The following is a 19,952-nucleotide window of genomic DNA, read 5'->3' on the forward strand; positions in this document are numbered from 1 at the left end:
AGCTGCTTTCCCGACGAAACGCGGGCTCGGATCGATTTCCTGTGCAAATCCGAAGGTACGAAGTGGAAAGAAATGGCAGTTTTATTGGTAATTGTGCTTTTGTTTTTTTTTCCCCGCCTCTTTCGAATGAACGAACGGCGTATTCGAGGAAACTGTCGGGGAAAGGACGCCGAAAAACTCGGGAACCCTGAGTGGCCGTCGCCCCCGAACGGAGGACGAAGTCGCTTATCTGAACACCTGCAAAGTTTTCCTCGTTATTTTCTTTCGTTAGAAAAATGGCCGCCCGGACCGCTTTACTGCCGACGGCGCCTTTTTTTTGTTTGTTTTTATTTTGTCGCTTTTTCGGTCTCGCGAACGCTCCGTCACTTATTGGATTTGCTGGCTTTGCATCTGGCTATTTACACGTTTTACCGAGAGGGCGAAATGTTTGGGAAGCGACCGACGCGAGTCCCGGTCGCGGCACGCGCTCCGAAACGTCGCCGGGACGCCGCCGATATACAAACGACGGTTCGGACGACGGCTCGGTCCGAAACCCCGAAAGTCTTTTCCCCCCGCGTCCGCCGCTCGTCCCTCTTTCGTCTCGCGGCGTTGCCCTCTTCGACCCGGACGGATCCCGTCGTGTAGAAAAGCCCGCGGAAAAAAACAACAACCCCAAAACAAAACGACACCGAAAACCGAAAAACGCGAAAAAAAACCCACCCAAAAACAAATCCGGAAATAAATACACAAACACGTAAATGAAACGAGTCGGACGAACGGCGAACACCGCCGCGCCCGGACCCGAACGGTCCCGTCACACGTAGTAGAGCCAGTAGATGAGGTTGAACAGCGAGAACACGGAGGGGAAGATGATCCGCGACCAGCGGTCGATGGCGTTCACGTCCGTCAGGTCGGGGATTTTGATCTTCAGCTGCGAGGAGCGCCGGCGCAGGCGGCTGCGCTTCAGCTGCGCGGCCCGGTCCAGGGACTGGCGGCTGGCCGAGCGCGGCCCGATGCCGCCGCTCTGCTTGCGGTACTGGATGTGCGACGAGGCCGTGCTGTCCAGCTGCGCCGCGGACTGAGAGTTCCTCATGTCCGCCAGGCTGGTGGTGATCTCGCCCCCCGCCACCTCGTTGTGGATCTCCAGCGTGGTCAGCAGGATGTTGCCGTGGCCGTGCGCCTCCGCCTGAAAGGACAAACGCAAACGGAACAACCGCCTTACCGATGCGCCGGGGGCGTCGGACAAGTCGCCGTCCGCGACGCCCCGACGACGGGCCGTCGCGGAAGACGTCTGCGACCCCCCCCTCGCCCCCCCACAAACACACACCTCCCCCGAAAGCCAGCGAGCGCTTCGGTGCGCTTTTTTATTGACCCGGCTCGGGCCGTTTGTCCGATTGCCGCCGAGTGCCGATCGATAAAACGAGAAAACCTCGCTTCCAAACATCGGCACTGCGGGAATAACGCGTTCCATTAAGTAGCCCTCCCCCTCCCCTCCCAGCAGCTGGTGATCCATGCGCCACAACACAGGTACACAGTGATGGGATGCGGCGATCGCTCATGCAAATGTACCGACCGTGAAAATGACACATTTCTTTTCCTGGCGGGTGGGGAACAAAAAAAAAAAGAAAAAGAAAATGCCTTTCTCGAACTGACGCGCGCCGTCTTTCCCGACGGCCGTCGTCGTCACTTCTCGTCTCCGTTTATTATCGGCGTCGGGCCAAAAAATGCCGCGTCGGCCGTTCACCTCCCCTCGGCTCACGGCCCGCCGCGTGACATTTTTCGCGACGCGCGAATAAACCGGCGTCGCCGACAGCTTTACGGCTTCGTGCCACAGAATGTGATGGAGTCGTGCTGTCGGTTCACGTGAGCGGGGGATGGGGGGGAGGGAGGGACGGGGGGACGGACGGCGTCGTCGGGGGGGACACGGACCGCATGCGTTCCTTCGTCGCTCGCGTGGACGCGAAGACGCTCGGGAACCGATCCGTGTCGGCTGATGGGAGGTGAATTTGACTTGAGGACGCACACAACTCACCGAGCGCGAGTGGCGAAGCCCTCTAACCTGATTGGACCGTTTTAGGGATGCGGTCCTATTACCTGCCTCCTGAGGAAACCAAAACAACCACGGATGTATTTATTCACGGGGACTGAGTGCGTTCGTATGTTTCCTTAAGAGAAGATGCTTACGCTCGGCGATAAGGACAGTAAACCTGTTGGGAAAAAAAACCTCAATTCTTGGTTCCGATACTCGATTAACACTAAATTTAAAGTTAAGACAATTTCACCAAAAACACGGAATCCCAAATGAAACGCACGACATACTCACCGGGACATTCCCTGACTTCGCCGCCCTTTAACGACGGGCGAAGCCGCGCCGTGACGTCGGTATTATGACTTCGGTTTGGTTGCCGCGTGGTTAACATTTTAGTCGCCCCTCTCCCGATCGAAAACTAAACTAAATTGACCTCCTTTAAATTTTCCCCAAAACGCCCCCCCCCCCCCGAACCCAACATCTGCTCTCACGCCGCGTTCGCGGGCGACCGATAAGGAAACGCCGCCCTACCCTCGCCGCGTCGTACTTGGCCGCCTTCTCGTTGTTGGCCTTCTCCGCCTTCTCCGCCAGCTTCTTCTGCATCTGAGGGCCCCTCCCGAAGAAGATGTAGTTGACGAAGGCGTACTCCAGCAGCGCCAGGAACACCATGACGAAGCAGCCCATCAGGTACATGTCGATGGCCTTCACGTACGGGATCTTGGGCAGCGTCTCCCTCAAATGGGTGTTGATGGTGGTCATGGTCAGCACGGTGGTGATCCCTGCGGAAAACCCCCCCAAAAAGACCACCGCAAATCAAACGCCTCTTTCAGCCGCTTCCTTCTGTTCTGCCCGATCGGTCCGACGGACGTGTCGGCGCCGACGAGTCATTGCAATTCAAAGGTCCGCCCGGAAAAAAACATCCGGCGGCCCCTCGGTCATCGGGCACAGAGAACTCATTACAATAACGCTGCGTGTCTCATAAAGTACAGCGAGGTGGTTGGGAGGAGGTCAACCGAGCCCTCGGTGTAAGTTATCGCCGCGTCGCAACGCCACTCTCCGTCCGTCCCTCCGTCCTCTCGTCTGCTTCGGACAATTTAATCACGCTTCGTGGCGCCGTGACACTCTCTGGAGAGAAATACAGTTTCGTCGGGTTTCTCCGTCTCCACACGTTGTTTCCCCGCTTCCTCCCCTTATCTCCCTCCATTTATCTTCCTCCCACCTCATTCCACATCCCCGAGCCTCTCTTTCCACCTTAACGGCTGCAACGAAGGCACACGGCAATCAAATCGGCTCCAATCGCGAGACATTAACTGCGGGACAGGTTATCCGTCGACGGGTCGCTAAATCCAAGCGCCTCTTCTCATCGCTTGGGAAGACGCCGCAGACCGCCGGTCCTCCGCCCGCGCCTCCTCCGCTCGTCTAACTCGATTGCGAACGGAGGGCCTCGCAACCGCATTAAGAGCGCGGGCGGCTCATTGGGAACTTCGCACTCCTTCGCAAACCGCTCGGCAAAATGAGATTCCCCTTCAAACAATTCAATTGTTTGCCTCCTGGAATTGATCCCCCCCCCCCCTCTCCCCTCCTCCCCTTCACCTCCCCAATCATTACAGCGCTCTTACTGGCAGGTCTGCAAGCGCAATAGAGCAGCCCACACACACTTCAGAACGCATATTGCATTCCCTCACGAATGTCGGATGAACCGGACGTTACAGGCGCGCCTTCACGAAACAGATACGACTCCGCGCGCGAGCCTCCGGACGCACGTGGACGGACGGACGCTCTCCGAGATAACGCAGGAGGAGACGGACGCGGCAGACGGGTAATGGATCAAAGCGCGTTTCCCAAAACGCATTACGACGCGTTAACGTCATTACCGCTCCATTACGCCGCCCGATGAAGACGATTGAAGGACAGAACGCGCCGATCCGTCGGCGCGGCCGGATCGATCCGTTTAACCCCGGGCCCGACGCTCTACCGCCGGCTGGCCATCTGTGGCGCCGGACGTTATTAAACGAACCCGTAACCTGGAAATGCGACCAAACAACCCGGCGCGCCTTACATCCGACTTCAGTTTCATTTCCGTTTCTTTCTTCCGTGTTTTCTTCCGACCGAGAGGAGGTGCCGGATTCCCACTCTCGCTCTCCGTCTGGAAAAGTTCATTCGCCGAGCTACGAATGAACGAGCGCCGCGGAGAGCCCGATGCCTAAATTGCGTTCGCCCCCCGCCGCCTCGTTTACGGCTGGCGGGGGCCGACGGGCGCCCTCGTCTAATAACGGGCGGACCTGCGCTCGTTAGAGAGGAGATGCGTTTACGGCCCCCCGCGGGCCTCCCCGTCCTCGCACGTTCGTCGTCTCGAGGTCCCGGAGCTCGTCGGACAAAGCCGAACGCTCGTCCCTCGCCCCGCCTCTTACCGAGGGCCACTCTGGCCGCCGACGCGTCGTAGTTGATCCAGAAGGAGACCCAGGAGAGGATGGTGATCAGGATCGATGGCATGTACGTCTGCAAGATGAAGTAGCCGATGTTCCTCTTCAGCTTGAAGCTCAGAGACAGTCGAGGGTAGGCACCTGGAGGGGGAAAGAGGGAGAGAGGGACAGAGAGAAAGGGACAGAGGGAGAGAGAGAGAGAGAGACAAAGGGAGAAGAGAGAGAGAGAGAGAGGGACAGAAGAGACAGAGTGACAAAAAGAGAGACAGGGAGCGAGACAGAGAAAGAGGGAGGGAAGGAGGGAGGGAGGGTTGGTGAGAAAGAGAAGGAGAGAGAGCGAGAGACAGAGAGAAAGACACATTTCGACACATTTCAAACTGACAACATCCAACTTTGTTATCCTGAGAAGAGCACGCAGGGACACCTCATGTTTTTGTTTCAGTTTCCATGACAACCCCGACAGCATGGGTTGGATTTATCGCCATGGTAACAAGAATTTCATTTCTTTCAGTGAGCGCGTGCACACACACACACACACACAAAGAACACTGTAACCCTGTTTTGTGATGATGTGACACAATATTCAGGCTGCTGATAAAAATTCCACCACTCTGATTTATCGCGTCTCCGCATCGCCGTAATTCACACGAAGATTCAGACGGATTCGGCGTCACGCCGGCTTCAGAAAGGCAGGCGGCGTCGGCGGCGAGTCGGGAAAAATCAAACGCTTCTGCTGCGAGGAAGCGTTCCTGTCGTTAATTTGAAACTTCCGCGGATCGTATCTACGGCTCGTTACTATTCTTAGCTGCTTTTCCGCTCTCGGTTTGTGTCGGAGGAGAAGAAGGGCCCGCTACGCTGCCGTTTCCAAACCATGGGTTTCGGCCAAAGCTACTTGTGGCGAGCGTGGGTCTAATCGACTTCACGCTTGTGTGCACAGTTGGACCGACTCCATTTGTGGAGAGAGAGAGAGAGAGAGACAGAGAGACAGAGAGAGACAAAAAAAGATCCTCTCATTAACATTCAGCGCCCGCTGTTTGTTAGATTGCAATAAACAGGGTCACGTGTACTTCTACAAAAACAGGCCGTTTCTCAAACGGGATTATCCGCCGCCGACGGGACTTCCGGAGGACCTCGGCGCCGACCGGACCCGGCGTCGTGTCCCGGCCGTCCGTTATTAACCGCGTTCGGTGTCGCGTCCTCTCGCGCCGCCGGCTGCGATTGACGCGTGACAAACTGACGCCGTGTCTGCCGAACGTCAGCGTGGCGGCGTTTCCGCTGGCGACCGGTTTATGGCTTTTACACAAATAAGGAAGCTTTTTATTTTATTGAAAGCCCTTTGACCTTTTGTTTGACGTCCGCGGTCGCCGTTCGTTTGGGACGCGCGACGCATCTCCGCGGTGACGGAGCGTCCCGTGCGTCTTCTACACTTTCGTCTACCTTTTTCCCCGATCGCGTTTACGTCACATTTGGAGACGAGTGGAGCCGACGTGCGCCCCCTTTTCTCTTTCACCGATTTTCAGCAAACATCCGGGTGTAACAAATGAGCTGCCGACTATCGCTGTCGAGTGACGCGTGCGACGTGTTCCGGTATTTAGCGGCTGAAGGCGAGCCGGAGGTTCGCCGGCGCGTGGGCGTCCGACGGCACTGGCTGTAACTGCGACGCGGAACGGCATCCGCGAGTGGGAGGAAGACCGCGTGTGAGGCCGAGGAGGAGGATGAAGAGGAGGAGGAGGAGGATGATGAAAAGGAGGAGGAGGAGGAAGAGGGAAAACAGTTCACCAACAAAGTCCGCGACAGCTCGACGACAGAGTCCCGGAGGTCTGCCGCGTCTCCTTTTCGTCGCCTCGACAACCGCGCCGCCTGCGTCCGACGTCGTGTAACCCGTCCCACGCACGTTCCACACTTCCCGTTTTAAAAAAGTCCCACTTCCTTGACAGAGTCAAGTATTTGTTCTGAATTTCAGCGCTGCGTCGTAAACGACGACTGCTTCAAAAAGCTGCTAACGAAGCGTTTCGTGTTCGAAGGAACGTAATCGAGGACGACCGTCAGATTAATATTTCATATTTAAAGCCGTCGTCGTCGAACAGACGGGAGAATAATTTCGCGCCCCGCGTTGAACCTACGACGCCCTGAATCGCGGCCTGTTTTTCTGTCGCGGAGTCGTCGCCGTCCGACCTGCTCTCGTTACCGAAACCTTCTTTGGCGCGAGGCTTCTATATCTGTCTCTCCGCTTTCCCTTTTCTCAGTGATTTGGCAGATTGTTGAAGTCTGTATAAATAATAACTGAAGATTCCCCCCCCGCTGCGACTAATTAACGCTCTCCGAAAATACTTTACAAGTTTTCGGGGCCGCGGCCCCCCCCCCGGTCCCTCCGGCCCCTGCGGCCCCTGCAGCCCGTCGTGTCGGCCCGCCGAGCGGACCGAGGGATTAACCGGGCCGTTGTCGGGCGTGGAGGGACCAGGCGTTCACCTGTGGAAAACACGACGTTTCTGGACACCAGCTTGTAATCCACGATGGAGAACTGAGGCAGCTCGATCCTCGTCACCCCCGTCACGGCCGTATCTCCTCCCTTCCAGTAGAACTCGATGTCGTCTGTGGTGTAGCCATCTGCACGGGAGGAAACGCACACACACACACACACACACGCACACACACACACACACACACACACACATGCGCGCCGAGGTGTAACCATCTGTCCGACCGGCACCGGAGACAGAGATATGCGGCGTTGCTGATCGTCCGACTGGGCTGCTATTTGGGGAGGGAGGGGGAACAAACATTAATAATAAATAACAAAACGCGTTTGAAGTCGTTTCAGAGAAGCAGACGTTGCTCTGAAAAGCAAGTGCTTTAATGGGTTTACGCGAGTTCGGGAAAATGTCAAAAGAATAAAAAAACAGAAAACAAAAAAAGAGATAAAAAATACCAACTAAAAACAAAAAGGGGCGGTTGTCATTGTTTGTTCTTGCTTACTTTTTCTGGCTCTCCTACCTTCATATTATTCAGCTCTACGCAGTATTTCCCATCCCCTCCGTCCACTCGTCTATCCTCTCGCCCGTTTCTAAGGTCGGCTTGCGGTTGGCGGCGGGGCGAGCGAGCCGGCGCGCATCTCCCTCTCTGTGGCCGCGTCGTCTGCAAACAGCGGAGAGGCCACGCCGAGCTCGGCTCGTCCGGCCACCCCGGGCCGACCTGCTGCCTGATGCTGACTCAGCCGCCCCCCCCTCCTCCCCTTCTCCTTCCCCTCCCCGAAGCGTTACATCCCGAGCTGAAAGCTTTAATTATAAACCAAAGACCTCAAAGTCCGCGGTTCCACGTTTGCCCGCCGGCGCCACATTAAACTACCGAGGTGACCCCGGGATTCAGTTGTAGGATTATCACGTAAGGTCAACCTCGGACTTTTTAAACAAACGCCACAGAACGGTAAAAAGACGCACAAAAACAGAACCGGGTCCGTTGATTTTTGTGCGTTCCCCCCCCCCCTTCCGCTCGAACGCATTTGGCCCCCGAGCGGTCGGCCCCCCCGTACTCACAGCTCTCTATCTCCAGGGTGCAGTTCTGTTCGTCCAGAGGATACCGCCTGAGATCCATCATGCACGCCGCCGTTGTAGTGATCCTGGAAGAGGAGACGCGGGTGGAGAGAGGAGGGGGGGGAGGGAAGGGGAATATACTTTAGATGGCGCGTTTCATTTAAGCACATGACATTGAGAGGCAGACGGATGGACGGGCGGGAAGACGCGGCGCTCCGCTTGGCCCGTTCGTCTTTTCGCCCGGCTCCTCGGCCCGGTACCGTATCGCCGGACGCCGTCGGCGTCCTCTTCCGAGGACATTATCGCGACGCCTCCGACTTAAAATGCCGACCGTGTAACCGAATACATAATCGTGCCGCCGATCCGCCCTCCGCTCCTTCCCGTCGGCGGCGTCCGAGGATCCTTTCAAACGGCTGACGATCGCGCCGTTTGAAATACGCCGCCGAATGGCACGGAATTTCTGAACGATTTCGGCAAAACTCCGGCCCGATTCAAAGCCGGCCGCTCGGCCGCCGGGTGTCTCCGTTCGGTTGACGCTCGGACGGTCCGAAACATTGACGGAAATTCAAAACGAGGGCTTTTAACGAGGCCCGTGTTCGTTATCGCTGAGGAGGGTGATTCGCCGACGCGTTTTAGGGCAACGGCGCGTCGGGTACATCCGGTCCGAAGCGTCGGAAGTCCGCTTTCCGGGCTTCGGGTGGTTGACGACGAGATATGTTTGTCCCTTTACAAAGTCTCACTTCACGCCCGATGCCCGAAATGTACGACGGGAGAAGCCGCGTAAGCTGCCGAAACCTTCGTCTCTCGTCGCTGCGGTTACCGTTAAACGTTACGGCGGGACCCGACGAAGCTCGTCTCGCCGAGACGATCGGACCGCGCGCCGAGCGTAACTCGCCTCAGTCCGTAGAGAACGGTTCCGTCCGGGTGCAGGCGGATCATGCGGTTTTTCACCGTGACGCCGTGGACGAACGACTTCTTGTCGTTGAGGAAGTACGTGTCGGGGACCCACAGCTGGTCGGCCACCCTGTTGTCCAGAGTCAGGTTGAGGGGGATTCCCAAGTAGGCCAGACGCTTGTCTCTCCAGTACTGCTGGAAGTACATGGTCAGCGTGTAGTCCTGCGGGGAAAACAAACACAAAAGCGCCGTTAACGGCTCTGAAACACATAGTGGCTGTTTTTTGTTTTTTTTTTTCCCTTTTCTTCATGTACTTTTGCTGAATGACAACCTCCTGTTGTTTCCCCTCAGCGGGGAACCGCCGGGGAAATACGCGCCCTTAGTAACTCTTTATCGCGCCATCCTCTGAGGTCGTATCTAATTCCTTTGCCTAAAAGCTATTTTCCCCCCCGTTACCCAAACGCCAACGAAATCAAAAGGGCCGAGTCTCCGCGGTCCCGCCGCTTTTCAAAGTCTCACTTTTGAAAGATGTTTCAGGACAATACTGAATTGTTTTTGTTGTTACTCAGTTCTTGGCCTTACGTGGGATTTGCTCTAAAACTGCCTTTAATGAATCAAGAGACTTTGTGTTTCCTTTTTTTTTTTCCTTTTCTTTTTTTTACCGCGCTCTTACGCGCTTTAACGTTTCCCGTCGTCCCTCGCGGCCGCCTTCCAGTATCGCGACGGCGGAAAAGAATCGGGGGAAATCAAACTACGATCAATCGGATCTTAAGACCCTTCGGTGAATTCTCTCGCGTTAACCCGGGACTCTTCTCGGGATAAAAACCGCCCCCCCCTCCCTCTCGCAAAGGACTTATTCGCGGTTTTCCCTTTTGAACCGCCGCGTTCGCGAATATCAAAGCGTCCGTGTGAGCGTCTAATATTTCTTGTGTTTCTCTGTGTAATGAACACTCGCCATCTGGCAGCTAAGCCAAATCGGCGTTGGCGAGAAGTAATTAAACTCCGGCCGCGAGGACACCGAGGGCTCTCTGAAAATCAAACGTGGACGGTTGCGTAAGTCGATGTTTTTGTTTTGCCTCCGTTCGAGTAGTATTTGACCGGAGCCGAAGCGGCGGCGGTGGAGGAGGAGGAGGCCGCCGCCCCTCCCTCCATTCCCACCGCAACACATAATCCACTTACCCGAGCAAACAAGCTCCTCTCCTCTATTTCTCTTTTTCCTCTGACTGTCTCTCCCTCCCTCCCCCTCCCTCCCTCTTTCTCTGGCCAGTGCCACGATCTCCCCTCTGCCCGCTGTGGCGCTGAAATGCAACCGGACCCGCGCCGAGCTGGCGCCGGCACACGTGTCCGTGTGGCGCTGATGCTTACCGAACACACCAGGTTTGACATTTTCCTCCCTTGTTTTATTTATTTCTTATTCTTTTTCAACCCACGTTAAACGATGCCAATTCAGGCCGTTGAATTCTCCCTCGTCTTTTTATTAACGCTTCACGTCCGCTCGACGCGCTTTCCCGGGTTCGGTGAACACGCGGAGATGCGAAAGGGAAGGTCTTAGTCAGCGCAGGACACAGATTGCTCTCGCAGCACGACGAGGAAAGCTGATTGGCACGGAGCCGCGGATGTGAAGTAGTGGAACCGGGGCGGGTCGGGTAGCCCGCGGGCCCCCGGCGCCGGCCCGTCGCGGTCGTTAGACACAATCTGCGAGGGGAAGCTGTCAAAATGTCACGTTTTAAGGTAAGCGACTACTTTTAGTAGCGAAATCACCTTTTTCTGCCTTCTCTAAAACAATCCTCTCCCTCGGACCGTTGTCCTGGGACTCTTTCCGCTGAACGACGTCCGAAAGAAATCGACCGATTGGTCCGCGACGGTTCACGCGATTCGCAAACTGATTTGTCGCACCTAACACAAATATTTAGCTCTTTGCTCCTCGCGTTGACCTCCGTTAACCCCGTCGCCACGTCTGAGCTCTTCTGTACAAGAACACATATCGCAAAGACATTTCATCAAAAGGACCGCGACGCTTTTCTGTTGTCAATAGATACGAGAAAACGTCAATACGTTGATCCGCGACGGCAACACCTCCCGCTGGCTATTTCACCCACGAGTAAACGGGAGGAGGAGGGAGGAAGCGAGGAGGGTGGGGAGGAGGAGGCGGTGTCGGGGGACCGAGGTCTCCCCTCTTATATTGCGTACGTCAATGGCGCGCTGGCGGCAGCGAGGCGCTACGTCACTCCGAGTTGCCGTCGGCGACGGGACAGTAACTCCTCGTCGCCTTCGAGGAGCCTGCGGCGCAACGTGCGACTTGCCCACCGTCCGCGCTGACGTGGTCGGCGTGAACCGATCCCGGCGCCTGGTGGACGTTCGATTTACACACACACACCGCCCTCCTCCCACCGAGCGGTATCCCCCCCTGCCGGAGTGCCAGCAGGTGGCCGGCCCGGCGAGCGCCTCGCAGCACATAAATGATTTAAACTGACCGTGCAGCCGGCGCAAACACGCGGCCGAGGAATCCTCATCAATCTTGCATGGAGACAAATCAAAATGAGTTTCAGATGACGACGAGTTCGGCTTTGCGTTACCTGCTCGGGAAATGTTTGCTCTTGTTTTTTTTTTTTAGGGAGGGAGGGCTCCGGTTCTGACCGACTGGGACTTCGGGTTATGGGGGGGGGGGGGGGTGTTCGCGAGAGCTCCCCGACTCCTACGTACGGATCTCGTCGCCCCCCCACATCTCCTCCCCCGACCCCCACGGCCTTTTTTCCTCGAAGTCGCAGTGCTGGACTTCCATATATAGGACAATTTCATCACCGTCTAATCTTTTCCGATGTATTGCCTCATAACGACAAGAGAGGGGGAAGGAGGAGGTGGGAGAGGGGGGCAAATAACGTCGCCCCTGCGACTGCAGCACACATTACTGCCTCCGATCTGATCTCCTTTTATTCATTGCGGTTCACAGAACTCATTCTCTGGCATGGATTGATTTGTTCGTCGGAGATGCTCCTTGAGACGTTATTGGAAGCCTTTTCTGGCGGAGACGCTGTTGTGGGTTGTGAGTTACATGCTTTTATTTTTTTTTAAAAATTTTTAAGACTCCACGAGGTCCCAAAAGTGTGTCATGTGCTTAAATAACAGATGCGGTTAGAGACAGCGGTACTCGAGGGCAAAACTGGTTCTCGTCTGCCAAAGATTTGCCGTCTCGTAACCCGGAAAATAAAAAAGACGAAACAAAACCTCTCGATGATTATCTGCCGCTTCGGGAGGCGACGCCGCGATAAGAGCGACAGACCGAAAGGCCTCCGCTTCCCGGGAAACGTTCGTCAGAGCCGTTCGTTCCGAGTCACTTTCGCGTTTCTTTCTCCGGGGCGATCCGGACATCCGGTCATTTTTTTTGTGTGAATGACGCTGGTCCGAACACAACAGCTAACAAACAAACCAAACAAAATCAACGAGTAGAAAACCCTGCGGAGTTACACTTGTGTTTCGGGCTGACGGCCGAGGACCTCCTCGACGAGCCCCCGTCGTGACCGCGGCCCGCCGTTCACCTGCTCCTCTTTTCATTCGCTCCGCCGGCACCGAGAAAGGAAACGAGGCCGGCGCCTGTCGAGGTTTCGTATTTCCCAGGCTGATACCAGCGGCTATTATTACAGAGGGACCGTAGAGAAGACGGGAGAGCCTACCCTCCCCCCTCCGCCCACCCCCCCCCCCCCCAAAAAAAATCGTCAGTAGCGCAGAGAAAAACAAAACGCTCTTTTTTGCGTAGCTGGAAAAACCTATATAAGATAATTAGGGTGACCCGGTTATGGCGACATCTGATTCCCGGATCTGTTTTAAACAGGCGACGGACGCGACCGGCCTCCGACCGGCCTGCGCGTCTCAAACCTCGTTACCCCCGCGACGTCCTTCGGAGGACGTCTACGGCCGTCGAGCGCTTTGATTACCCGGGACGCCGGAACGCGTCCCAACGGGCCCGTCGTGCCGCCGCTGTGAAAACACATCCAGCAAAACAAACCAGGCGGAGGGAACATTTGGAGAAGCGGAGAGGGAGATCACTTCACCTCTCCGTAACAACAGGGTTTTTTGTATTATTTTGTGTTTTTGGTCTCCTTTCTTTCATTTCGACACCCACGCGCGGCCGTGGGCGAACGGACGGACGGCCGGCTCGCTCGGCCCGTTGCAGCGAGCGCGGGCTCCGACCGCGTCCCCGCGAGAGGGACGCTGCCTCCGCTGCGCCGCCGTGTTCTTTTCCCGAAACGATCCCGAGACTTTCGCGAGGGGCGAGAACGACGAGCCGGGACGAAGGCCTCGGCGCCGCTGCCGCCGGATGAGCGTAACGGTCGTGAAAACGCACCCGCGCTCCCTCCATAACGGTGTTTCAAGCCATTTAAACAACGGAGGTCGGCTCGTTTCCGCGTCTTTCCCAAAATAGAAGCCTCTTAAAAAGCTCTCTTCGTCGAGCGCCGACTGACGCGGACTCGCTCCCGTCTCGGCCCGGTACGCGTCTGTCGTCGGCCGAGGCCGCCACGCCACGCCGCCGACAAAACCTCAGAGGTAATTAGCGAGCCTCTCTCAGACGCTTTAGCATCTGGCGGCGCTGGAGCTCGCGCTCCGGGGAGGGCGGGGGACACCGGCGTGGGACGACCTGCCCCCGCCAGGTGGGTTTCGGGACAAGCCAGCTGTCGCCTATTTTTTCCCTCGCTCCTCTCTCTCTCTGCTTTTCTCACACCTTTGATCCCTCTCTCTCTCTCTCTCTCTCTGCTCTTTTCCGTTTCGCTCGGCCGCTCCACAAATCTCCGGCGCCCCCGCTCCGGCCTTTATTTCTCGGGTCTCTCCGCGTGCCGATCGCCCGGCTCGCGTCGCGTCGCGTCCCGTGAAATCCCCGGAGCTTAAACGCGGCGCTGAGCGGCGCTCCGGTGACGTCGAGCGAGTCCACGGCTGAAAACTGCGGCTTTGAACACCCCGTTGAGGTCGGATTGCGTTTCCGGCAACGACTTGCCGTGTATTTCTTGCCTTTCTCAAATCTGGGCATTCGTCCCGGCAGCTGCTCGCCAGCGAAGGAAAAAGAAAGCCCCGAAGCACCGACGGGATGCTCGTGAAATGCCGGTAGAAAGCTTCAATATCACTTCGGAGTAAAAGAAGCTTTTTTTTTTTGCATACTTAACAAATATGAACACAAACATCAGACTACCGTTTCTTTAGGACAAACAACAACAGGCCCCGACGACCCTCCCCTTCCGCGCTCGTCTACCTGCGACTTAGTTCAAAACGATCCCCCTTTTTCTGAACCGGGCTTTCGGGAGCTTCGGTTTTGTCCCGGCTTTTCTACGAGTGAGAACATTTTGGATCTCGCACGCCCACGCTCAAGCTGCACGAAGAGGACCTTTACTCTCAATCTGCCAGAACCTTAGGCACTTCTCCTGTTTGCGCTGTATTTTAAAGCACTCTGTTTCTCTCTTCTTTTGCATGGTGGTGGTGGATGGTGGGTGGGTGGGGGGGAGGTGGAGGTGGAGGTGGAGGGAGCGTCGCAGAGCCCGAAACACATTTCTCCTCACTCCTCACTGCAGATCTCTGCCGCTCGTAGCACAAACGCGCCGGGCCAGGATCCGAAGCCTCGTTTTGGGCCTCGTGCCGATAAACCCTCTGTAACAACGACTTTTAAGACCGGTTCTCCGCAGTTATGCCCGCGGGTCGGTCCGCCGGGCCGCCGCGGGGGAAACCGGCAGCTCAAACGTTACTGAAATGAATGCAGTAACGCAGCTTTCGCCAACTTGGCCGTGTTCCTCGTCTCCTCCCCTCCCTCCTTCTCCTAAACAAACAAAAAAAAACAATGAGACAGAACGGCGTTCGTCTGCGCGGCCGCCTGGACAAAAGCGCCCGTTATCCGTCCCCCCCCTCCCCGTCCCCCTCTTACAGAGCCGACGTCCCCGCGCTAAAAACCGCAGACGGTCCCGGAACTGGGCGAGTATCCTCCGCCGAATGTCACACGCTGAAAATAACAAACAGCTCGACCGCTGTTGTTTTGGCTTCGACGCTGGACGACGGCCACCGATTGTCCATTTAACGAGCGCCGATGAGCGCAGCCGGCCTCCCGGGGGAATCGGTGAGAGATGACACGTGGCGCCTAATTGATTATTACACATTATTAATTCTATTATCACAGGTGCGAGCCCGTCGTCCCGCGATAACGCGACCTCGTCCGCCTTGAAATCGGGTTCCACGCACGACCGCTTTTAATACAAACGGAGGACCGGATTAGTCGTCTCTCTGACGCTGTTTTTCTTTAAAGTCGCTTTTCCAGATCTCGCGACGCTGCGACGGTCTCGGTCCGACAGCGACAAAAATCAAAAGCGGGTTTGCGAGTAACGATTCGTTCCGTCGGTGAAAGCGAACGCGGCCCCGAGACGTCGATCGCCGTCGATACTCTGAGCTCACCGTCAGGGTGTAGAAACGGTCCAAACGCGCAGCTGGACGACTCGTATATTACATCTCCATTAAACCGCTGACTGTTTGCGGTGGTCCGCCGAGGATCGGAGCTACTCACGTTATTTAGCACAAAGTTTCCAGAATATCTCGATATGTAAACGTGCACGGAGCGCCGGCAGGAGAGACTCCTGCCAGAAGTCGCCCGGTGAAGTATTCATTGAGTCATTGGTATCGATCGCCGCCCTCCCACACGCCGGCCTCCCACCTCGTAAACAAATGTTCTCTAATACCGGTGCGGTGAAAATGTAGCTTTTTTTTTTTTTTTTGCCCGACGTTGACCGCAGCGCTCGTCTGGAGGGTTGGAATTTTTTTTTTTTTTTTTTTAAATACGCAAATTATAAAAAATGGCTCCGGCTCGGCGCCCGTTCTCTCTAACGCCGGTCGTAACGTTTGCACCTGCGGACGAACCGGCCCGTCAAAACCGATGACGAAACGACGTCCGCCGTTATGTCCGGCGCTGGAGTCTGAAAAACCCCATTTCTGTTTTTTTTTTTCATTTTCTGCAAAAGACAACGTAGCCGCTGGCGGGAGACGCGGAGCCACTCGTTTCCAAGTGCAATTTGGGTCATCGTCGGCTGATATTTTAAGATACGATAGCCTGAAGTCGCTTTCCTGCATGTGGGTACACGTGCCGACGTGGGGTGGAGGGAAGAGGCAAAGAGAATTAACAAAAATTAAACCGAGAAGACGTACAGCTCGCAAATGAGCAAATCCAATCAGAGTTCTGTGATAGCTGTCTGCTCAGACGGGCCTCCGGGGAGGACGCCTTTAACTGTGGCACCGTGAGGTTAACGAGCGGACGCGCGGGCAGAGCGAGGGTTTCTTTCGGCCGTCCGTTTCAAAAGATAAAAAAGATTTAAATGGAGAGCTCTCTGCTCCCGACAGATAGTGCCCGCTCTCCTTTGAGCGTCCACGTGCGTCGTGCGTGCGCCGTATTGATCGGGAAATCGTGGCCGCGGCTTTAATCTATCCTCAAAGTGAGTCGACGCTGCTGTCTGAGGATGAGCGCTGCTGGAAACGGGAGCAGGAAGCTCTATTGTGTTGTTTTTTTAACACGCAGGCTTCTGTGTGAGTGTGAATGTGTGTGAGTGTGTGTGTGAGTGAGTGAGTGAGTGTGTGTGTGAGTGAGTGAGTGTGTGTGAGTGTGTGTGAGTGACTGTGTGTGTGTGAGTGTGTGTGTGAGTGAGTGTGTGTGAGTGTGTGTGTGTGTGTGAGTGTGTGTGTGTGAGTGAGTGTGTTTGAGTGAGTGTGTGTGTGTGAGTGAGTGAGTGTGTGTGTGTGTGTGTGTGAGAGTGAGAGAGTGTGCGCAAGGTGCCGGCAGCGTGTGAGATAAAGATGTTTTATTGCTTACGGGAAACCCGGTCCATCCGTCTGACCGTAGCCTGAGAGGGAAGAAGAGCTGCCTCGGGCTACTGCGGAGGGTGGAGGGGGATGGGGGGGGGGTCGTGTTGCGCGAGTGCCACTGCGTGTGCCAACTCCGAGACGGACCAGGGACTGGGTGCATTATGCGCCTGAGTAACCGAGTACAAGTAAAATCCACTCACCATGTTGACTTCTGACACCATGTCTATGCTCGCCACGTCTATGCTCATGCCGACTGCAACTGGGGCCCCTGGAAGAGGTTAAACAGCTGATTATGCATATAGGCCCCGCGCACGCGCACACACACACACACACACACACGCGCACACGCACACCTCTCCACCTGACCACAACACTGTGAATGGCGCCAAAAATAAAGCTGGGGATTAATGGGGGGGGTGGGGGGGGAGTGTGTGTGGGGAGGGGAGAGCGGCGCATACCTCCAAAGTCCGGCCTCAGTCGGATGTCGTACCCCTTCAGTAGTTTATCCACCGTCTCCTTCACGAAAGACATGTTGCCCGGTTCATTGACGCTGAAACGACAGCAGGATCAATTCCATGAAAACATCGCCTCCGCTTCCCCCCCCCCCACCCCCCCTCCTCCAATATAACCTTGACTTGTCCAAACAAAAATAACAACAGCACTCACCTTTTTGCGCAACACACAATCGAACCGACGACCAGCGCGGAGAAGACGCGAAATTGCCGAACCCTCTGCAAAGCAAACATCACCCTTTCCTATTTGATTTATTTTGTTGTTGTTGTTGTTGTTGTTGTTTTTTTGTCTATCCCCTCTCTCGTTGTTTACAACCGCAACAACAAGCAAAAGAGCGACACTCTCTTCCCCCCACCCCACCCCACCCCACCCCCTTTATCAACAGTCGTTCCGGACGCTCTTCAAATCCGGAGTAAATCCATCGATTTGCCCCGAAAGGAGGAAAAAGTCGACTTGAGACGCGTAAAAAAAAAAAAAAAAAAAAAAGTCAGCAGCTCGCTGCGGACGGAGTCGGATGTGAAACGCGGGCTGACATCGCCTCCCCTGCCGTCAATGTTGCCTCCGCGGTTTTTCTTTTTCCGTCTCCGACTGTGCGAGAGAGGCTCTTACGTTGGGGAGCTGAAGCGCATATTGATGGGGAGGGTGCATGTACAGGGGACGCTGCCGCCGCCGCCGCCGCCGCTGCTGCTGCTGGTGGTGGTGGTGGTGCTGGTGGTGGTGGTGGTGGCGGTGAAGGCACTCTGCTTGTTCAAATGAGAGACGAAGCCCGACACTTAACACACTGTAAAAAAAATAAAAATAAATAATAATACCCGCCAGTAGCTGCAGCGGACGGACAAGTCCAGGTTTTCAGTTCGGACTCCTTTTTGGAGATGGACAAACTCAAAACTCCGTTTCACTTTCTTTTAAATGCAAATTCGCATCATTAATTCGTAAATCATCTCATCTCTGTGCTGTTAATTGGTGGGACGTGGGACTTTAAAGGAACACTGCAGCCTTTTTTTTTTTTTTTTTTTTTTTTAACCAATGCCCTCATTCGGTTGCGTGAATCATTCAAAAGAAATACTAAAAAAAATATATATATATTTCAAGCGGCAGAACCCCGATATATCTTGAATTTTACACCCAAACAGCAGGATCCTACACGTCCGCCAGAATATATATATATTTTTTCTTCCTGGTAAAAAAACAAAAGAGTCCATCTCCCAACTCCCAATATGCCAAATGTGTGTGTGCAAATCAGTGAAGTGCTCCTTTAACTATATTTTCTTCCAATAATCATTTGACTTTCTGTGTCGCATTTTCCTCTTTTCTTTTCATTTAAATACTTGAATAAGCTCAATCGAGACAAGTGCCCCCCCTCCCCTCCACCACCACCACCACCACCACCACCACCACCACCGTTGGAGAATCACTAACCAAACTCCCTTGTTAAAATGGATCATTTTTTACAGTGCTCCATCAGCGCCGACCCCCCCCCCCCTCCCCACTTCCCCTGTGTTTCCTCTAAAAAATGGCGGGACCTGAACAGTATCGCGTGGAGACGGGCTTGCATTTATCGACCGATTAATCGACGCGCGTGATCGATCAGCCTGCTAATCGTCCGCAATGGTCTCTTTCCCTGATATGAAATGTAGGACGAGACCATTTCTTATTTCGCTTGAGAAACGTTGCGGCGGAGGTCACAAATCTCGGGGATAATTGGGGAGGGGGGGGGGGGTGCGTGCGCGCGCGCGCGCGCTAAGTGTGACATTTCCTACCTCGTGTCATAGATGGCGAACAACTTCTTGTTTCCCTCAACAGCGTTCCTGAAAGACAACAAAAACAAACAAACAAAAAACAGGTGATGACATCATTAATTATAAACTGGACACTGTTGCTCTGTGACCACGAACGTAAACATCCGACACGTTTCCCGTAAGACGTGTTTTTTTTTTTTTTTGGGGGGGGGGGGGGTCACTTGGGACGTCGCATTCACTCCCATTGAAGGTGGGCTCGTCCCGGTTTTGTTGCGGGACTGAATTGACCTGTGCGGTTTGTGTACAGTTGCTCTTTCTGCCCAGTTTTTGTCCCCGCGGGAGCTGTCCGCACCAGGCGTGGTGCTGAAACCGGGCTCCACGCGGATTAAAAAGGCGGCGGGAGGGAAGGTGACGCGCGGCGCACCGATCACCGTCTACCGAACGTGGAGCTCGGCTACCCTCTGATGGCAACCGTCAGGATCATAACGGCTTTGAGGCCCCCCCCCCACACACACACACACACACACACACGCCGCGCAAGTACGAACGGCGACGGGGCGACTGACGCCGATAAATGCGGCTTGGTCGACGGTGTCGAATGTTGTTGTTGTTTGTTTGTTTGTTTGTTTGTTTTTTCCAGCTCCCCGGGGACTTTCCTGCTCATTTCTCTGTCAGCCCCAACACTGTCAGCATCCTCCCGCACGCGCACGAACTTGTCAATCACGTGTTCGACGGGCGACCGGGCTGTTCAAATGGTCCACCCCCTGCGGGACCCCTCCCGAGACCCCGTAGCGCCACCTTGTTGATTATTACCGGTATTTACACGAGTGATTACACGTCCTGGGGGGAGACGGCACACCTTCTGCAGCTGCGAGTGGGGTGAGTGGAACAAAACAAACAAATAAAAACAACAAACCTGCAGAGCAGCTCGGCTTGATTTGAACAATAACTCTAAATTATCATCCGACACGAGCGCGTTACAGTCCATTCAGGCTAAGCTACTTTCAAAGTCGAGAAACAGAAGAAA

General features: G+C 55.1%; 1 protein-coding gene across 2 annotated transcripts in view; it reads right to left on the bottom strand.

The window, feature by feature from the left end:
• Window positions 1-483: 483 nt before the first annotated feature.
• Window positions 484-19,952, bottom strand: part of LOC138629248 (gamma-aminobutyric acid receptor subunit beta-3-like) — a 33,774-nt gene continuing 14,305 nt past the window's right edge. The window contains exons 2-11 of one of the 2 annotated variants that reach the window (XM_069712833.1): window positions 18,947-18,994; window positions 17,132-17,223; window positions 16,874-16,941; window positions 8,857-9,077; window positions 7,965-8,047; window positions 6,901-7,038; window positions 4,420-4,572; window positions 2,540-2,787; window positions 2,012-2,080; window positions 484-1,165 (exon numbers count right to left, since the gene is read on the bottom strand). In XM_069712833.1, coding sequence (XP_069568934.1) covers window positions 794-1,165; window positions 2,012-2,080; window positions 2,540-2,787; window positions 4,420-4,572; window positions 6,901-7,038; window positions 7,965-8,047; window positions 8,857-9,077; window positions 16,874-16,941; window positions 17,132-17,223; window positions 18,947-18,994 — 1,492 coding nt within the window. In that variant the 3' untranslated portion in view covers window positions 484-793. Of the gene's footprint in view, window positions 1,166-2,011; window positions 2,081-2,539; window positions 2,788-4,419; window positions 4,573-6,900; window positions 7,039-7,964; window positions 8,048-8,856; window positions 9,078-16,873; window positions 16,942-17,131; window positions 17,224-17,339; window positions 17,552-18,946; window positions 18,995-19,952 lie in introns of those variants that run through there. The other variant, XM_069712834.1, reaches the window with a different exon arrangement.

The sequence above is a fragment of the Brachyistius frenatus genome, unplaced genomic scaffold, assembly GCF_029030835.1.
Source record: "Brachyistius frenatus isolate BFR_SWC_R1_liver_20210118 unplaced genomic scaffold, ASM2903083v1 Contig_112, whole genome shotgun sequence".
NCBI lineage: Eukaryota > Metazoa > Chordata > Actinopteri > Embiotocidae > Brachyistius > Brachyistius frenatus.